The sequence below is a fragment of the Phoxinus phoxinus genome, assembly GCF_949152265.1.
Source record: "Phoxinus phoxinus genome assembly, chromosome: 1".
Taxonomy (NCBI): Eukaryota; Metazoa; Chordata; class Actinopteri; order Cypriniformes; family Leuciscidae; genus Phoxinus; species Phoxinus phoxinus.
In genome coordinates this window covers 7,909,551-7,930,293 of record NC_136876.1, presented here as the reverse complement: position 1 = coordinate 7,930,293, position 20,743 = coordinate 7,909,551, and the positions used below count along the sequence as shown (strand labels likewise).

The window sequence follows — 20,743 nt, the reverse complement described above, 5'->3', positions numbered from 1 at the left end:
CCCAGCCCAACAGGAAGTCGGCTATTTGGCGTAGTTTAAAAAACACATGCAATGGAATTTAAAATACTCCTCCTAGACGATTCAACCAATCACCACGAAACTCGCTGTGCATGAAGTCAAGACATTGAGGATAAAAAGTTGCGAGGGGATTTTTGATATCTCGAACGGTTTGGCCGTGGCGAGGAAACAAATTTATGGCGAATATTGGAAACAGGAAGTGTGTTATAACTTCTGCATACATTAATTGATCTTGATGAAACTTCAGCAGTGTGTTCGCTGTAAGAGGCCGATCACATGGATGTGACTATTGTGAGTCAAAGTTATAGCGCCACCAACTGGCAGCAGGAAGTGTGTCACTTTCAAAATGCTTTGAATTCACCCTCTTATTTTTACCCGATTTGCTTCAAACTTCATCTGTATAATGTAAACACACGACAGATGTAGACCTGTGAAAGGATTATTGATATATTTAATACTGTCGCCATGGCAACGCTTTAAACTTTAATATTCTTTTTGGATGCATTTGAGGCTCTTAACATGCTTCAAATTGCATGAAACTCAACATGCATTTGACATTTATTGCTTAGTACACTTGTGCGAAGTTTCAGAAACGGGCGTGGTAAGGGGCTCAGTAGCGCCACCTTTAGTCAAAAATGGGGTATTAGTTTTACCTACAGTAACCAAACTCGGTACGTATATTCTTCTCTTCGATCCGGACAACTTTCTAATTTACAGTCATTAGCTCCGACCAACAGGACGTCAGATATTTTGGTTTGAATGTGTACTGTTTGGAGCATTTTCCCTCTGCCCCTCTGTGTGTGTGTGTGTGTGAGGAGGGGGGCTAGTTTAGTTTAACCATTTCTCTGCTGTGTGCAAAATCTCTGGCACTTTTGAGGGCCTTAACGTGCTCGAAAACTCTTGCACAAATGTCAGAACCCGCGGCCATTAGGGCCGGGCTGAAGCTGGTACCCGGGCGTGGCAGGGGGGCTCGACAGCGCCCCCTGGAATGGGATTCGAACACTTGTCGGTATATCAAACACGCTTGCATGAATTAATATGAAACTCGGTACACTTATAGATCTCATCGGGCCGAACAACTTTCCCTGGGTCAAGTTTTAAGCCAGCCCAACAGGAAGTCGGCTATTACGGGTTGATTGGAGAACGCTTGCTCTCGCATTTGAAACACTTCTCCTAGAGAATTCATCCGATGACCACGAAAATCGGTCAGCATGAAGTCAAGACATGGAAGATGATAAATTGCCAGGGGATTTTTGATATCTCGAACGGTTTGGCCGTGGCGAGGAAACAAATTTATGATTAAAAAAGGATGCATAAAGTGTGTTATAACTTAGTTATAGTTTTACCTACAGTAACCAAACTCGGTACGTATATTCTTCTCTTCGATCCGGACAACTTTCTAATTTACAGTCATTAGCTCCGACCAACAGGAAGTCAGATATTGTGGTTTGAATGTGTATTTTCTCTCTCTCTGTCTCTCTGCCATTCTGTGTGTGTGTGTCTGTCTGTGTGGGGAGGGCAGGGGAGGGGGGATGTGTGTGTGTGTGTGTGTGTGTGTGTGTGTGTGTGTGTGTGTGTGTGTGTGTGTGTGTGTGTGTGTGTGTGTGTGTGTGTGTGTGTGTGTGTGATTTTGGTTGGGTGCCAGTTGTAGGTTACAGTTTGACAAGAGTTTATAGTTTAACAAAAGCACAATGTTGTGTTTCATTGCGAGTGTACACAAATATAAGGAAACACTTTGCATTTTGAATGATGTTCTGTATGAACAAAATGACAGAGTATGTTTTTATGTCTCCATTGTTCGATCGAGCCTCACACACACACACACACACACACACACACAGCATTCCAGCATTGCAATCTTGACATCGCAGAATGTTCATTATAGCCCTAATAAAATATAATAATAAAATAGTCAACCTTACATATAAAAATTACACTGCTCTGTTTAAATAGTCATTTGTACAGTTTGTGCCGTTCATAGTAAGCACCGCTCCACTGTGATGTTTCCAAGCACATTTTTGCGCATTTGAAGAGGATAATTTTTCTATATTGGAACGTGAGTGTACAAAGTGTACAAAGTACAAAGCCTATAAAAAGAATAGTTTAGCATCCAAAAATGTTAATAATATATATATTATTAATAAAAATATATATAATAATATATATGTTAAAAATAGGGGGAAAAAATAATTTACATAATATATATATATATTTTTTTTAATATATATATATATATATATATATAATTAAAGCTGCAAGCAGCGATGGAGGGCCCAAGCCGGTGGCACCACCACCCGGTGCCTTTAGTGTAACTTTAGTGTATAGTTTTTAGTGTTACTAAAGGCACTGGGTGGCGGTGCCACCGGCTTGGGCCCGCAATCGCTGCTTGCAGCTTTAATTACTTTTGATTTTACATCATCTTGTCCTACCAAATGTATTGACAATATAACCATATCTTATCGTAAGATCAGTGCTATTAATACTAACACGTTTGCTGCATCTATTGCTTCATCTGCTGTTTCTGATGTCTTTAATTTCACCTGTCCATCTGAGATATTTGATTTGTACCACTCTGCTATCGCTGATGTTTTAGACGAGCATGCTCCAATTAGGACTAGGTCTGTTCCCTTGTCGCACTCCTCACCGTGGTTTAATGCTGAGCTACGTGCTATGAAAGCAAGAGGGAGACAACTTGAACGCCTCTATAGGAAAACCGGTCTAACTGTACACTTTCAAGCATTTTCAGATCATATTAAGCATTATAAAGCCGCATTGAACTCAGCTCACTCTTCCTATATTTCTAAAATGATTAATAACGCAAACAATAGACCAAAAACACTCTTTAACATTGTAAACAAACTAGTCCAGGCACCCGCGCATCACGCCTGTCAACAAGAATCGGATGACCTGTGCTGTTCTTTTTTGTACCACTTTCAGGGAAAGTTGGATGCTTTACGTGGGAGTTTTTGTGATGAACCAACCTCTTCTACTTGTGAGCAAGCTCAGTCTATAACACTTAATAACTTCACATTGATCAACCCCATCTTAATTAGTGACATTATACAGAAATTAAATTCTTCTTCATGCCGGCTGGACCCTGCACCAACAATCCTTCTGAAGCACTGCACCTCTGTGATTTCTGCACCTATCTCACATCTTGTGAATATGTCACTTCTCTCTGCCTCTGTCCCAGTTTCACTGAAGACGGCTGCAGTTACTCCTATCCTTAAAGGGTAACTAAACACTAAACCAATTTTTTTTAGTTAATGATCTGTAAGAATGGAGCTTCATAAATGCTGTTCATTGATTCGAGTACTTTTTTTAACATTTGAGTATAAAGTGTTTTAATTTTCAAATATATGGTGTAAAAACGTCTGAGTGCTGCCCTCTTCAGGTTAAACGGAATCTCCTGAAGTAGGGGTACTCTCTGACGTAGGGTACTCTGTGACGCTACTCTGCCACGCCCCTGGCAGCCGCTGGTATAAAAGCATCTGGTTCCGTCAAAACCACTGTAGCGAGTCAGGAGTTGGAAATTGGAATTACGAGTATTGATAGCGTATTTTAGCATCTAGTTAGCATAGCATTTATATAGTTATTTAGATTATTTCGTGTAGCCAAGCTAGTTATTTAGCATAGTTGTTAGTGTTGTTAGAAGCATAGTTAGTTAGTAGCATAGTATTGCATCAGTTAGGATAGTGTATATTTTAAGCATTAGCTTTATCTGTATTTAGTACAGTGGTTAGGCTGGTATAGGTGTAGTGTTGTCGGTTGCAACAGCACTGCTGGACTGTATAACTTTCCACCAGACTTGGAAATTAGGCGCCAGTGTTTACATGCACTTGTGTGCCAAACGGTGCTCTTCCTGCATGGACTCCACAACCGCCGGCGCGTTTTGCTGGATATTTTTTTTCACATAGCGGCAAAATATGCTTAACGGAGGTCAATAGTAATAATAATCCACTCAGATACTGGACCCATTCTCTCTTGCGCGGCTGCTTCGCTAGCATCGTCGGATGCCGATCGCGATGCGGGAGTTAATGCGATGCGACACCGCAGTTTGAGCTCGCGGCTCGAATTGATATGGTTTTGGCTCTGTGTCCACAGACAATTCGTCCACTTCAGGGGAAGGTGGGGGAGAAAAGTCCTCGACTTTAAATGACCGCTCTGTTGTAAAGCTACTTGCGTCACTCCAGTCACTCTCCATCTTAGCGAGTCTGACAGCAGCTGTCAATCACTGCGTCACTGCGGGTCTTTCAATCACCCGCTCAGCCCCGCCCTCGGTTCGTCCGTTGGGGTCTGCCCACTTTTCCAGCATTTTTCAAATATTGCCAGTGGGTGGAGTCAGGCTCTGACCAGGGGTTTAGTTACCCTTTAAGAAAACAAATCTGGACCCAACTGACTTTGCTAATTATCGGCCCATTTCCAATTTACCATATGTCTCAAAAATCTTGGAAAAGGTTGTTGCCACTCAATTGCAGTCATTTCGGTCTCTCAATGATAGTTTGGATTTATTTCAGTCTGGTTTCCGCCAAAATCACAGTACTGAAACTGCATTAGTAAGGGTTATCAATGACCTCTTACTCTCTGATGACTCGGGAAACTTCTCCATACTTTTACTACTCGACCTCAGCTCAGCTTTTGATACTGTCTGTCATAAACTCTTACTGAAGCGCCTCTCAGAGATTGGTATCTCAGGAGCCGCGCTATCCTGGTTTTCCTCCTATCTGACAGACAGAAAATACTACATCACTATGCACAACTATAAATCTGGGTGTTCCACAGGGATCAGTTCTCGGTCCACTACTGTTTATTATTTACATTATATACATTATTATATACATTTTGCCTCTCGGACAAATTATTCGCCACCATGGTTTTCAATATCACTGTTATGCCGACGATATTCAGATTTATACCGCTTGCCGTCCGGACTCTATTCACCAGACTACATCACTATCCTCATGTATTGATGAATTAAAGACCTGGCTGAACTACAACTTCCTCAGTTTGAATCTGACTAAACCAGAAATCTTAATTACTGGTCCACCATCTCTAACAAAAAATATAACTAATATTCCCACACTTGACCTTGAAGCTACATCCATTATTCCATCTGCCACTGTCAAACACTTGGGTATCACTCTGGACCCTTCACTGACCTTCGACGCCTATATTAGTCAACTCTGTAAAGCTGCATTTTTTTCAACTCCGCCGCATTGCCAAACTCCGTCCCTATGTCACCCCAAAAGACGCTGAATCGCTGGTACATGCGTTTATCACATCTCGCCTCGACTACTGTAATGTTCTTTTTTCCGGACTACCAGCACACTCTATCTCACGTTTGCAATATATTCAAAACTCTGCCGCTAGACAGCTAACTTGCACTAAACGATCCGCTCATATCACTCCAATTCTGTTTGACCTACACTGGCTACCCGTGTCTTCTCGTATTACTTACAAAATTCTTCTGCTTACCTTTAAGTCACTCAATGGTCTTGCTCCTTCATATCTCTCTGATTTACTTTCTCCTTATATTCCCCCTCGACCTCTCCGATCTTCTGGCTGTGAACTCCTCTGTGAGCCGAGATTTCGCCTTTCATCCATGGGTGGCAGGTCTTTCTCAGTTATAGCCCCTAAGCTATGGAACTCTCTTCCACTGGCTCTTAGGACCACAACAACACTGCACGAATTCAAGTCTAAACTCAAAACCCATCTGTTTAAAAAATATTATCCGTCATGACGTTTTCTTGACATGTTTTTCTTAACCAGTTTCCTTACGCACCATTAGTCTGTTGCACCAGACCTTTGCTTCAGCTGCCGATCTTCCATGCTCTCTGTAAATAGTCTTTTGTTTTTTGTTACTGTTTCTGTTTGTATTCCACTTGCAAACCGATATGCAATTGCAAACGCTCCTTTCATGAACTGGGCTAATGTCTATTGTCCAAATGTATTGTTTTTTCTTTACTGTCATTATGATGATTAATGTTGTTGATTACTATTGTTTCTGTTTACTACACTTGCACTGCGAAACGCAACTGCGATCGCTTGGACTGGGCAAATGTCTATTGTACACTCATGTTTGAAATTATTGTTTGTTCTCTACTGTTATTGTGAAGCGTCCTTGAGCTTGGGAAAGGCGCTATATAAATTAAACATTATTATTACAAGACTCGATGTGTAGACTCGCTCGAGTATATAGAGGATTAGACTCAGTCGACGTCGATGTGTAGACTCGCTCGAGTATATAAAGGATTAGACTCAGCCGACGTCCTCTATGGGCACAAGTGGAAACACAGCTGGGACCTTTTCTAAAACAGCTTTTGTTTCTCAGCACATAAAGATGAACTTCTTACCGTGATCTCAGACTGTGGTGATGTGGTTTCTCCACTGCATGGATCTTCATGTGTATCTTCAGGAGACTTTTATTAGAGAAACTCTTTTCACACTGATCACACGTATGCGGCTTCTCTCTGCGGTGGATCCTCTCATGCGTTTTCAGATGTCCTGACACACTGAACCTCTTGTCACAGTGTGAACACTTGTAAGGTTTTTCTCCAGTGTGGATCCTCTCATGTGATTTCAAATTTGATAACTGACTGAATCTCTTGTCACAGTGTGAACACTTGTAAGGTTTTTCTCCAGTGTGAATAATCTGATGCGATTTCAGATGTCCTGAACGACTGAATGTCTTGTCACAGTGTGAACACTTGTAAGGTTTTTCTCCAGTGTGAATTCTCTGGTGCTGTTTTAAATTGTTCGATGTAGCAAAAGTCTTCTCACACTCAAAGCACATGTACTCTCTCACACCAGTGTGAGTTTTCTGATGTCTTTGTAAATATGGTAGCAGTGAAAAACTCTTTCCACACACAGAACATGAATGTGGCTTCTCCTTCGTATGAACTGCCAGGTGTGTCTTCAGGTGTGATGCCCTAAGAAATGTTTTGCCGCAGTGAACACATGTGAACAGCTTCTCTCCGGTGTGTATCATCATGTGTTTCTTAAGGGATGATGATTGACTGAAACTATTCCCACATTGATGGCATGTGAACGGCTTCTCTCCGGTGTGGATCATCATGTGTTTCTTAAGGGATGCTGAATGACTGAAACTGTTCCCACATTGATTGCATAGATGTGGCTTCTCTCCTGTATGAACTCTCATGTGTCTCCTAAGAGAATGTTTGTCTGTGAATCTCTTTTCACACTGTTCACACATGAACGGCTTCTCTCCGGTGTGAACTCTCATGTGAACATCAAGGTATGATGATTGGCTGTATAACTTCCCACACTGATTGCAGGCGAACAGCTTCTCTCCGGTGTGAAGTCTGATGTGACGCTCAAGATTACGTTTGCATGCAAAACTCTTCCCACACTGAGTGCAGGTGAAAGATTTCTTGGTTTTTCTTTTCTTTAAAAATTTATTTTGAGTCTTTGAGCGACTCAAAGGTTTTTCTCCAGGTTTGACATGATGTTCCTCCTTCACTTCTCTCAGTTCTTCACTCTCCTCCTTCACTTCTCTCAGTTCTTCACTCTCCTCCTTCACTTCTCTCAGTTCTTCACTCTCCTCCTTCACTTCTCTCAGTTCTTCACTCTCCTCCTTCACTTCTCTCAGTTCTTCACTCTCCTCCCTCTCTTCCATCGGGTCTGAAATTAAAGAAAAAATTTAATTTTCAAATTTTCTAAATAATCAAAATAATTCAAAGAGAGAAATGTGGAGTGACTGGAGAAAAACTATCCCAAATGTAACAGACAACTGCTATAAAATATGACAATAATTTAAGTATTTTTCTAAATTAATTATACGTCCTTGAAACTATAAATATGTTTGCAGAAAAGCAGAATAGATTTTAAATTTGTACCTTTTGAAATATTATTATTTGTTATACATGTTTGTAAAAATACGCACAAAATTCAGGTCAAAATTATTGTAACATTGTTACAAATTGTAAACCATATATAAAATAAATGTAAAATAAAAGTTAAAATATGTACATTTAGTTTGACCTGATGTTGACAATCAATATGAAACCTTCCTTTACTGACCTTTTTTTTTTTTTTTTTAAACAGAAACTTTTGCAGACATTTCACAGTGAAACCGTTAATCTAAATGTGAAGAAGTGCTTGAATGTTTCTAACATGAATGTTCTCCAGCATCATGAATGAATGCAAAATAAACACCAACCTCTTTGTTCTTCAGGATCTTCAGTGTGTTTCATTCTGCAGGGTTCTGGATCACTCATGTTCTCACTGTCCTCTTTAATAAACTCAGTCTCTGCAGATTCCAGCTCTTCCTGATGCTTTCATGCTCGTCTTCACTTGCCAGCTGATGGGAATTTACAGCATTTATTGGGGAATTACAGTGGGAGGAGCTTCACTGATGATGCGATGAGTTGATCTGCTAAAATAAAAAATATATAAGTTACGGAGTTTGTTTTTATGCTCATGGATAACAGAATAAAATCATGTAAATTATTCCAAATATAAATAATGGTAAGAAAAACAGTTGAAAGTCTGTTGACACCAATGAAATAAGTTTAAGTGTACATTTAGAGGAGATCTGATTAAGACATCAGCATAATAAATGAGGTGAAAACAGGAACTATTGTCATGAAATAAAGAGTGTTTTCAGCAGATCTGTTAATATTGATGAGCCTCAGACTATCAACACTCATTCAACAAGCCATTCAGGATCATCAGCAGATCATCTCACTTTATTCTGAGTGTTAGAAACACATTATTTGAGTCAGGATACATGATAAAAGCCTATAAACCCGCTCTAGTGAAAGACAATACTGTTATAGACACATTTAGGGCTGGGCAAAAAACAAAAGATTTTTCGATTAATCGTTTTTTTGAAATGTGGTCGATTCAAAATCGATTCTCTAAGGCCACAATATATATTTTTTCCATATCCAGACACAAAATTTACTGTTTAATGTTATTTCTTAGTATTATTATTCTTTATTCATTTTAATACTGATTTCATAATGTATTTTGAAAAGTCAAGAGTATGTTTGTACATGTGTGCTAACGAGAGATATGGGATGAGCTATATTTTGCATAAGTATGTGTGCAATGTAACATGTTCACTGAGCAAAGATGTTCCAATGACGATACTTTAAGTTCTTTACAAGGAAAGGAATGTTTCAACTGATGCAAATGTACCACTAACTGTACGTACACACCGCCGCCGACTTGAGCTGCAAAGAAGCTCTGGCCGCCCTGTCAAGGACACTTGTCAAACAATTTAAATGTAAATGTAAGTACGGGGAAGCTTGTTGACGCTTTGGCCGCTCTGACGAAGCAGCGGGACATTTCATGTGTCACAACATGAAATGTCAACAGAAAAAAACAAGCAATACATTGACACTAGAAACCTTTTATAATGACGTTTTGGTCACATTTGGTAAAAAAAAAAAAGAATAATTAGCTATTATTATTATTTGCGTCTAGTGCGTGCAATTGGTCAAATCGGTGTTACCGTGAGCAAATTAATTGCATTCCCGCTTAAAACGAGCGTTCATAAATATTTCCAATAAAAGTTGCGCTCATCCTCAAATGTGTATCACTGGATCATCGCAAAGTTGTTGTGTTTGGTGCTGCTGTATTGTATTTGCGGGGAAGACGCCGGACTCAGAGATTTGGTTTTGGTAGGAACAAAAGTTTACAACGTATGTTTCTCCGGAATCAGCCAGCGCGAAGGACGTCTATTTTCTGATTGGTTGCTGGAGTTTTGCCGCTGAACCGCGTCATAGCTCATTACCAAGTTGAGCTACTTTCAACTTTCTGATTGACGCTCTGGTCGCTCAAAACGTGACGCCGATGGATTTGACGCTCCTTGCAGCTGAGAAGCCAGCTTCCATTGAAAATGAATGACTTCCGGTAACTTTAAAAAAGCTCAAGTCGGCGGCAGTGTGTACGTTCAGTAATGTATAAGCAGAGAGAGATAGTGGATTGCAAATGTACCACTAAACATAGGGACAGTGTTGTAGTCGAGTCACCAACTGTCGAGTCCCGAGTCGAGTCTCGAGTCCCCAGTGTCCGAGTCCAAGTCCAAGTCACCAAAGAAGAGTCCGAGTCGAGTCACCATTACCTGAGTTTGAGTCTCCAGTGTTCGAGTCAAGGTTGAGTCTGTTATATTTCAAGACTGCCTGCATTTATCCACTCTGGCACCTTTAAAGAGCTGATATAATTATAAAAGTCTAGACCTACATTTAACCTCGTGAGTTCAGTCTTAGACAGATCAGTTTTAAAAAAAATTTAAGTGAATCGTTTCTAAGGAGTCATTAGTTTGCGAATCGGACGTGTCAATGGACGTGTAGCCTACAGCACGCGTTGTGTGATTATATCTGCAGTTAAGGACATCGCACAAGATTTGTCTCAGCACAGAAAACATTTCATCAATGGAATTTCATCTTTTTCCATTTTCAGAATATCGTTTTGTAAATGTAACCTTAATTATATTGTGAAAAATATTTTTCTAATCTACATTATTTGACAGTTCTTATGAATATTGCTGCCTACAGCCACTCTAATACAGCAACCTAATCTACTCAGTTAGTATCGTAACCTCAGTTCCCTGAGATAAGGAACGAGTATTGCGTAGTATTGTGAGCCTGAATTCACCATTATAGCAGGTTTAAATCGATAGAAGCGACAAACTTGCCATGTTACTATAGTGCAGCAGGCTACGCAATACTCGTTCCCTATCTCAGGGAACTGAGGTTACGATAGTGCCGCAAAATGCCCCACCATAAGTAACTGGCCGAACATGAAACTCAGGACCCCCGAGTCCACGAAGCAAGTCAGAATACCATATATATATATATATATATATATATATATGAATATATATGCGTAATATACTGATAAGACCAGACACCGTCGGGTCTAAATCAGATATAATGATGCCACTGAGCTCATACCCCCAATAGCTTATCAATAGACCAGAACCCTCGGGTCTAATACATGCATACGGAGACCAAAACAGCCAAATGCTGGTTCATGGTAAGGGATAGTGTGCTTATGAACAGTGACTTATATAGACCAAATTAGTCAAGTCTTAATCATACAGAAAGGACCTTCGCCTGCAGGGAAGAAACCTCACAAAAGTGGACTGTACGTTCACACCGCCGCCGACTTGAGCTGCAAAAAATCTATGGTCGCCCTGTCAAGGACGCTTGTCAAAAAGTACAGGGAATCTTGTTGACGCTTTGGCCGCTCTGACGTAGCAGCATTCACAATGAAATGTAAACAGAAAAAACAAGCAATGCATTCGTCCGTTTAGGATATCGCACAAGATTTGTCAACACAGAAAACATTTCATCACTGGAGAGTTTTTTTTTTTCCCCGACACCATCGTATTAATTGATTTTGATTAATATGCGCGAGGGAGAGAGAGAGAGAGCAGACAGCGCTCGGGTGAGTGCGCGCGCGCGGCCGGGGCTCTCTCTCTCTGCTCGTTCTTATGCCCTGTCAAGCGCGCCCTTTTAAACTGACAGGACTTAAAACACATGCAAATGATACACTTTCACTCTATGATGGTTAAACTGTGCAATTAATTATTTTTTCTCTAACTAATGTTTTGGTAGGAACGAAAGATCTCCCTCTCATCCATATTTGCTTCCTCTTTGTTTCAGTGATTTGCCGCTCACGTTCAAAAACCGGCAGCGTGGTGACGTCCCGTATAGGCTAGTTACAAAAATGGAGGCGAACAGCCAGCTGATAGTTATTTATTTATTAAATCGATTCTTGGACATTTCAGATCGATTCTGAATCGTTGCAAATGAGAATCTAGATTCTTCTGTGAATCGATTTTTTGGCACACCCCTACTAGACAGTCTCTGCTTCGTGACAGGAGCCCCTTTGGACCGGCCACCGAAGCAGACAAAGAGCTGTTCTGACTGCCTATAGGAGCGCTTCAAATAGACCTTCAGGGGGCCCTGACAGGGCAAAGCAAATTGACTTCCCCGTCCCCATCGGAAGGGGGAAGAGCCAACAATGAAATCACCTGTGCTCTAAACAGTGAAGAGCACCTTGGGCACGTAGCCATGCTTGGGTTTCAGAGTGACTTCAGAGTCACCGATACCAAACTCTAAACAGGAGGGGCTCACGGAGAGCACCTGCAAATCTCCCACTCGCTTGATAGACGCCAGTGCCAACAGGAGAGCGGTCTTTAGCGAAAGCGGTTTGAGGTCAACCGATTGAAGCGGTTCAAATGGCGGACCTTTCAAGGCCCTGAGGACCATGGAGAGGTCCCACGGTGGTACAGAGGGAGGTCTGGGAGGATTCATCCTCCTAGCTCCCTTCAGAAAACGTACGACCAAGTCATTCCTTCCCATTGATTGGCCAGCCACTGGAGCATGATGAGCTGCCATGGCTGCCACATATACTTTGAGCGTGGTCAGGGAACGACCCGCGTCCAGCAGCTCCTGTAGGAAGGAGAGTATCACTGATACCTCGCATGACTGGGGTGTCTATCCGAGCACCAGCTGGAGAACACGGACCACTTCAAATCGTAGAGGTGCCTGGTAGACGGGGCTCTAGCCTCAGAAATTGTGTTCAGAACCTTCTCGTGGAGGTCCCGGGGCACCCGTTGATGAGCCACACATGTAGGGCCTACAAGTCGGGACGGGGGTGCCAGATCGTTCCGTTTGCCTGTGTGAGGAGATCTTTCCTCAGGGGGACAAGCAATGGGACTTCGTCCACCATCTGAACCAGCTCTGGGAACCAAGGTCATGTTTTCCAGAGAGGTGCCACCAGGAGGACTGGGCATCCGCTCTCCCTCACCCGTTTGATGACCTGGGGGATCATGGAAACGGGAGGAAACGCATACAGAGGGCAGCTGGGCCACGCATGGGCCAGTGCATCCTGTCCTTCGAAAAGAACACTGCGCAGTGAGAGTTGTTTCTTAAGGCAAAAATATCGACTTTGGCCTCGCCGAACACACTCCAAACCAGACGAACCGTCTGAGGGTTTAGAGACCACTCGCCTAGGGGAGTGTTGTCTCAATAGAGCATATCCGCACCCATATTCTGAATGCCATATGCGCTGGTCTCAGAGAGCTCAAGTTGGGTTGTGCCCACATAAGCAGATCTCTCGCCGTGGAGTACAGGTGACCAGACCTGAGAACACCCTGGTGATTGATGTATGACACCACCGACGTGTTGTCCATTAGGACTAAGACGTGGTGTCCCTTGAGGTCCGACAGAAATGCTTTCAGTGCCAAACAAACTGCTGCCATTTCTAGGCAGTTGATGTGTAAGCTCTGCTCCGTGCTCGACCAGAGGCGGGCTAGCCCTCGTGCAACGCACCCCAACCTTGGTTGGAGGCATCTGTGAAGACCACTTCCCATGGTCACACCCTCTTGGTACCAGCTTTGATCCCGCCAGGGAATCAGAGAACGCAAACAGCTGTGATTCACCGTAATGTGCATGCTGCCCGACTGCCATGCATGGGCTGGCACGCAGCGCTTGAGCCAGTGCTGCAGCGGAAGCATATGCAGTAGTCCCATATGGAGTACTGGCGATGCGGCTGCCATGAGACCGAGAAGTTTGTGAAACGCTCTGCTGTGCTACGCGCTCTCATAGTTGTAGAGTCTATAACTGTATCCAGAAAGACCACATTCTCATCCACATTCACAAACGGAAGAGTGAGGGGTGCGGTGTCGCCATCCTTCGCGAGAGCTAGCCGCAACAGCAGAAGTTGAGTAAACCTGCAATAATGGCGAATTTGGGCTCATTTTATAGAATCTGCCAACCCAAATGGTGGGCTCTGACGTATGTCGGTGCGCTGTTAGCTGATTGGCGTCTTTCGCCATTGGATGTGCAGTTTCAGAGTGAGCCAGTCTCACGGTCTAGCTGTATAGGCCTAGCTTTACATTTTAAAGGGATAGTTCACTTTGAAATTAAATTTTGGTATGTTTTAGCTTACCTGAAGTGCATCCAAGATGTAGCCTAGGTGTCTTTGTCTCCACAGTAGTTTCAATTTTGATATTTTTAGGTCAAACCGTTCTTTTCTGTCAGTCATATAATGCAGGTATATAGGCACTGTCTTCAAAAGCATGCAGAGATGTCTCTAATAGCATGCAGAGAAAAGTCCAAATTAAAAATTCCCCATCGTAAGTGCACATTGATGGCCTAAGACACGAAACAAGTGGGTTGTGTGATAAAAGTAACAGTATTTATATTGTTTTTATCTCTTTTACACAACCACGTCCATCTGATCTGTTTGCGGAGACAAAGACACCTACATCTTGGATGCACTTCAGGTAAGCTAAAACATACCAAAATTTAATTTCAAAGTGAACTATCCCTTTAAGCTTCAATAAATCTGAGGAAATGAGTTTTCCCCACTGCGTATAGCTACGCAATTTGAAGTGACTGTTCGAAAGGGAACTACATCAGCAATTCAAAACTTTTTTTTTTGGAAAGGTCTCTATTAAAAAGTAAGAACTGGACGTCAACGTCAGTCACGCTACTCGATACATGAGCTATAACGAATCAAATTCATATAGCATAAATTCATTGGCTTCTATGCAAACACACTAAATCAACCCGCTCAACCATTATGGCACAAAAATATAGGCTAGTAGTCAACAGTAGTCATACAGTAGTCAACATCTGAAGTGGGTCAAAACCTTTCATCAAAGTATACCACTTCAAAAGCTGACTACTACTGTATAATATACATTTATATTAAATGGTGTAAATATATGAAAAAAATATTCATATATGATTATTCAATTATTCGTAAATACATGAAATAATATATTGTGTAACTTGTATTACAATATAATGCAAAATACGCAAGGAATCGTCATTGAAAAATGTGACAATATATTAACACTGTACAATGTAATTAGTTGAGTGTAGCCTACTTTAAAACGATTGCCTTTCAGTTCTCAAGGATGTTTTACTCAAAGTTGTGACTAAGTTTCAGACATGCACAAAGTATAACAGTTTTATAAATACAAATAAACACTCATTTGTTTTTAAGAAAAAAAAACAGTACTATTGTGAAATATTAGACTACAATGTAAAACAGCGGTTTTCTATGTGAATAATATATAAAGTGTAATATATTCTTGTGATCAAAGCTGAATTTTCAGCATCATTACTCCAGTCTTCAGTGTCACATGTTCTTTCAGAAATCATTCTAATATGATGATTTGATGCTCACGAAACATGTATGATTATTATCAATGTTGAAAACACATGTTTATTTCAGGATTATTTGATGAATAGAAAGTTCAAAAGAACATTTAACGTTATCTGAAATTAAAAATGATTATTAAAATTATTATAGAAATTTATTAAATCTGAAATTTATTAAATCTGAAATTTTATTAATAAAATTATTATAAAAATTAGCCTATTATAGAAATTATTAAATCTGAAATCTAGGTTTTTTTTATACCTTTTTCCGCGGATACCTCGTGTCTAAAGCTCTGTTAGCTTAATGTACCACATTCATCTTTTCAGTCATTAAAGATGAATGATGAATAGACACCAACCTGTTTGTTCCTCGTGTTTTATTATTCTCCAGGGTTCTGGTTCACTCACTCGAGTTCTCCTCAATCTCCTCTTTAACAAACACCATCTTCTCAGTTCAGTTGCTGCACCTCCAGATATTCCTGCTCGATTCAAAACTTCTAGTCACGTCTATGAGGATGATAATATTACAGTCATTTACTGACCCGACTCAAAATTGGCATCTTTCTGCAGTTATTATAATAGTCTGTGTCATGCCAGTAGCGCGACACAACACCAGAGATCAAGCTGAAAATGAATCTTCTTCCTCTGAGGTTTAATGGCGGTCGGCAAACAAACCATTGTGACTTAGCGCCACTCACTGGACTGGAGAGTGAGATGTGGGCATAATCATTTTGTAACTGAGCGGTAGAAAACTTTGCATACTTTTTTGCTACTTTTCCTAAGTTTGCCACCTGAACACACACACATGCATTGCAAGCCATTGAATGACAAATATATAATTGAATGAGCCAATAACTGAGCATTTTTTTTTAAATATGCTAATCAGCCACTGTGCAAAAACACACACACACACACACACATAGATATTATATGAGGTCTATGCACACACACACACACACACACACACACTTTAAAGTCAGACAAAAGTCCTACTGCAAGGTTAATGCCATCATTGTACATTTATTGAGTTATTGTGAGGTTTATTGTTTATTCCTACCCGTTTTGTATTTTGTTTAGTTATGCCTGTATGTAGAAAGTACTACAGTCATCTAGTGGCTATATATATTTATATTTCATGTAATTGTTTTTTGTTTTGTTTTTACAACATATTTGACCAGATGTGACCAAAGTAATGCCAAATTGTGAGGGGTTTTAGCTGTTTCAACTTGCTGGAATGAATACTTTTATGAGCCTTCATTTTTGGTGCATGTTTTGTTCAATTCTTTTTTCTAAATGTTGTGCTTTCAGGCACTGCCTCTTGCTGCCAACTGCGGTGAAGATGAAAGTGAAGTCCGACCAGCTTCAAGCTGTGCAAGTCTTCAGGTCAGGGCAGGGCACAACCCGTTCTGTGACACCGGTCAGTAGGGCTGTGCAATATGACCAAAATGTCATATCCCATTTCATATCCCGATAACGATACATATCCCGATATAGATTTTTTTTTGTAAATTAATAAAATATCATGAGTTACTGTTGGAATTTCTGTAACTCATGAAATTTATTTGCATCATAAAGGTTTAAGGAATAAAGAATAAGTTAAAGCTATAGTTTAACTGCTTATTTGATGATTTAAATGATTTAAATGCAATTAGCTGAGATTGGCCAATAATATCGGACGGCCAATTGATCGGTTGGGATCGCCATATACCGTCATATCGCACAGCCCTACCGGTCAGTCATACATTTCTTAGTTTACTGTCATTGTATGTAGACACATGCTCTCAGGAATGTGTTTTCTTTGTAATTTTGTAGCTCTTCATCTGGTCGCTTTCTGCTTACGTCTGAGCTGCAACCAAGTGACATGGACCAGCAGTTTAGTTGTGCTTCATCATCTGAAGGCAGTGTTTCTGGAGTTGATTCGGGAATTCCAGATATTCCAGAAGATGATCCATTCAGACAGATAGATCTCTTATATTATACTCATACAATGTTTGTTAACTGACTGTTACAGGCCATATTGCCACAAAGGCTAGAAAATGTAGATGGTTAAGAGGCATGTATTCATCTCAAACATTAAGTATCAAGGAAGATGAAGTATGATCATTTATTAATGTGAATCATTCAAACGAGCACTTTTATTTAAAAAAAGGACATGCAATTACTACTGTAACCAGCAGATGGCGGCAGAGGAGCATTTATTAGCTTATGAGCCATTTCCACTCCCTATTATTAGGAAAAAATGAAGAAGTCATTAAGTCTCATGCAAAACAAAGCCTTTTCTTCTAATTGTGCCTGAATTACACACAATATTTATGTTTTCCCTTTAAAAGTGAGGTTTTGGCCCCCAGTGCCATCAAATCAGATAAACTGATTGCTCTCAAGTGTTAGTCTGGAGTCCTCTGCTGAAAACACTCTTTATATTATGTCAATAGTTCCTGTTTTCACCTCATTTATTATGCTGAAGTCTTCTGATCTCCTGTAAATGTCCACTTAAAGCTCATTTCATTGGTGTCAACAGACTGAGGTATTTGTTTTTCTTTCCATTATTTAGTTTAGCAAGAATTGATATTACATTATTAGCCTATTTATATTTTGTTGTCTATTAGTATAAAAACAAACTTAGTAATTTTGATTTATTTTGATTTTGCTCCTCCCACAACAATCACATCATCATATCAGCTCCTCCCACATCAGTCACTTGGTCAGTGAAGCTCCTCCCACATCAGTCACTTGGTCAGTGAAGCTCCTCCCACATCAGTCACTTGGTCAGTGAAGCTCCTCCCACATCAGTCACATGGTCAGTGAAGCTCCTCCCACTGTAATTCTCCAATAAATGCTGTAAATCCCCATCAGCTGCAAGTGAAGACGAGCATGAAAGCATCAGAAGAGCTGAAATCTGCAGAGACTGAGTTTATTAAAGAGGACAGCGAGAACACGAGTGATCCAGAACCCTGCAGAATGAAAAACACTGAAGATCCTGAAGAACAAAGAGGTTGGTGTTTATTCTTCATTCATTCATGATGCTGGAGAACATTCATGTTAGAAACATTCAAGCACTTCATCAGATTTAGATAAACAGTTAAACTATGAAAATGGCTACAAAATGTTATTGTTTGTTTAGTCTGTTTTCAACAAATGGTCAGTAAAGAGAGGCTTGAGAAACTTTCATCTTGATTGTCAACATCAGGTCAAACTAAATATTGTTTTAGCTGATTCATTTTAAATTTTAAAAGCAGTTGCTTAAACCACTTGTAAGATTTTCGGTCCCAATGTGCCCACTGAACAATGACCCAGCGCTGAGGGAGAAAGTTTCTCAACTTTATTGGCACTTTGTCTGAGTATATAAGGATATGAGGGGAGTTGCACAGAGTTCACCAATAAGAATACATGCCTTCCATCATATAGGAATACAATATATAGAATAATAAGTCCATATATGGTCAGTTTCTGGCTAGTTTACCCACAAGTACATCGGCAGCCAAGAGGACCTTAGACTGTTATAATGGGGAGAATGGGACCGTTCCCCCTGCTCCCCCATCCTGGCGTAGAGATTCATGATATAGGAAACATTCCTTTACATAATGAGGAACAGATGTTGCCAGTAACTTCTTAGAGAACAAGAGACCCTTCTTTCATATTCTTCATGCTACCATACTAGAATTCCTTCACCGTTATAATGCAGAAGTTTGACCATTAAAAAAGACATGTTGATCTGCTTTATATCAGTTCAGAAATGTTTTCTGAAAACACATGCAATTGCTGTAAAAGAAGCAACTTGCTAAACTCAAGGGTCAAGAGCCCAACTAAAGCAAACCATGATCATGATCAATGATGAATAAATCATCAACATCTAAACCTCTGTTAATTCTCACAATAACTTCTGTAGACGTCCGACAGAAATAAAGTCAGTCTGGTTAGTAATAAGTGAAGCTGGTGTAACGAATGGGCAATAATCATGAGTCTATTTCTCCCTGCACAAACTGCACATTCCTTCTTACCTTTACACTCTGAACTCAGATATGATGTAAATCAAGACTCGACAATCTAAAGCACCGTCATGGCTCCGACATGGCTGGGTTTAGATTGCTTTCTGACACTTAAGTTACGACCCCATTGAGCCTCTCCAGAGACTAAGAAGACCTCCATTTTCCAACAAAAAAGGAAAAAAAACCTTGAAAAAATTATATACGACCCCGCCAAATCACAGAGATGCCGATTCGCACGGGACTAATGTTGTGTTCACCCCGGACGCGAATAGAGCGTCAGGCGCGAGTGATTTCAATGTTAAGTCAATGCAAAGACGCGTTACGCACGTAAAAAATCCTGCAGCGTGAATGAGGCGTAGAAGTGCGGCGCGGTAGACGCGAATGGTGCGAATTGACGAATGAATGAATGTTACGAGCAAATTATTTTATAGTGCTTTTTGTGCATTCACGCGTTTGACGCGAATTCGCGAATTGCCGAGTTGAAAAATCTGAACTTCTGCGTCAATTTCGCGCCGCGTTAACCAATCAGGAGCCTGCTTGCTTCACGTGACATAAAGTGACATAGGATTATGATCGCTCCGATGCGGGACAGCAGGTCATCAAACTGGGCGCGGGACAGGCGGAAGTACCGCTAAAAGCGGCCGTCATCCAGGCGCAGCTCCTGGAGCAAATGGTGAAAAACTCGCCAAACTGGAACCGAAGGGTCTGGTGGACCCAAATACAGCGACGATGATCCCTACGCCACCGTTCTGCTCTCCAGAGCAAATACAGAGCGGTGACTCTCTCGATAAATGATCTATCAACATCACACATCTTGTAAAAAGATTGCCGCTTTCGAACGGGTTTCGAAACTTTTGAAACTTTCGTCACTCTCTTGACGCGTGAATGGACACAAAGTGGTCAAGCGTATAACTAGACGCGGCAGGCGCAAATTTGACGCGCTATTCGCGTCCGGTGTGAACACACAGTTATATTATCATGGGACCTCTGTGTTCAGCGAAATATGGACGTCATTTGCGGGGGAATTTTTACTTTACAAATTACAGACATGGCCGATTCGCACGGGATTAAGATCACAGACAACCTCCGCAATTATTACAAATTACTAGAGGTCACCAGGTAATACTAATCCAGAAGTTCGTTGAAAAGTTTGTAGGTTTCTTGGCTTCTGGTGAGAAGCGAGAAGAGGTTTTTGAATGTCGTATGACGTTGTGTCGTTCCTCTTATACTGAGGGGTGGTGTAGCCCCTCCCAGACACTACGTCACGTCTGCCAGTCAATTGGGGCTGGCGTAATGTAATAGGGCTTCTGAGGAATACGTGGAAGGGGCGTATCCCATAGTGAGACACCAAAACGTATGCTTGAAAGAGAAACCCCGTTGCGAGCAGGAACTGGCGAGCCGTAGAATTTGATCTACACTGTAAAAATGAAAACATATATTTTATTTATATCTAATTAATAAAAATGAGGCAACATATTACAAGCAATATTATTAATTCAATTTAACAAATTAGAATTGAGTAATAATTAATCAAATTAATTCCTTAAATGTTAAACATTTAAAATGAGTAAAACTTACAAAATATAT

At 40.8% G+C, this 20,743-nt stretch overlaps 1 protein-coding gene across 3 annotated transcripts in view; it reads right to left on the bottom strand.

The window, feature by feature from the left end:
• The window catches only part of LOC307000690 (uncharacterized protein), a 441,581-nt gene that overhangs the window by 5,912 nt on the left and 414,926 nt on the right, over positions 1-20,743 (bottom strand). Inside the window, exons 1-3 of one of the 3 annotated variants that reach the window (XM_079616472.1) lie at positions 15,530-15,817; positions 8,198-8,413; positions 6,372-7,659 (exon numbers count right to left, since the gene is read on the bottom strand). In XM_079616472.1, the coding sequence (XP_079472598.1) occupies positions 6,372-7,659; positions 8,198-8,255 (1,346 nt within the window). In that variant the 5' untranslated portion in view covers positions 8,256-8,413; positions 15,530-15,817. Of the gene's footprint in view, positions 1-6,371; positions 7,660-8,197; positions 8,414-15,529; positions 15,818-20,743 lie in introns of those variants that run through there. The other 2 variants (XM_079616473.1, XM_079616474.1) reach the window with 2 other exon arrangements.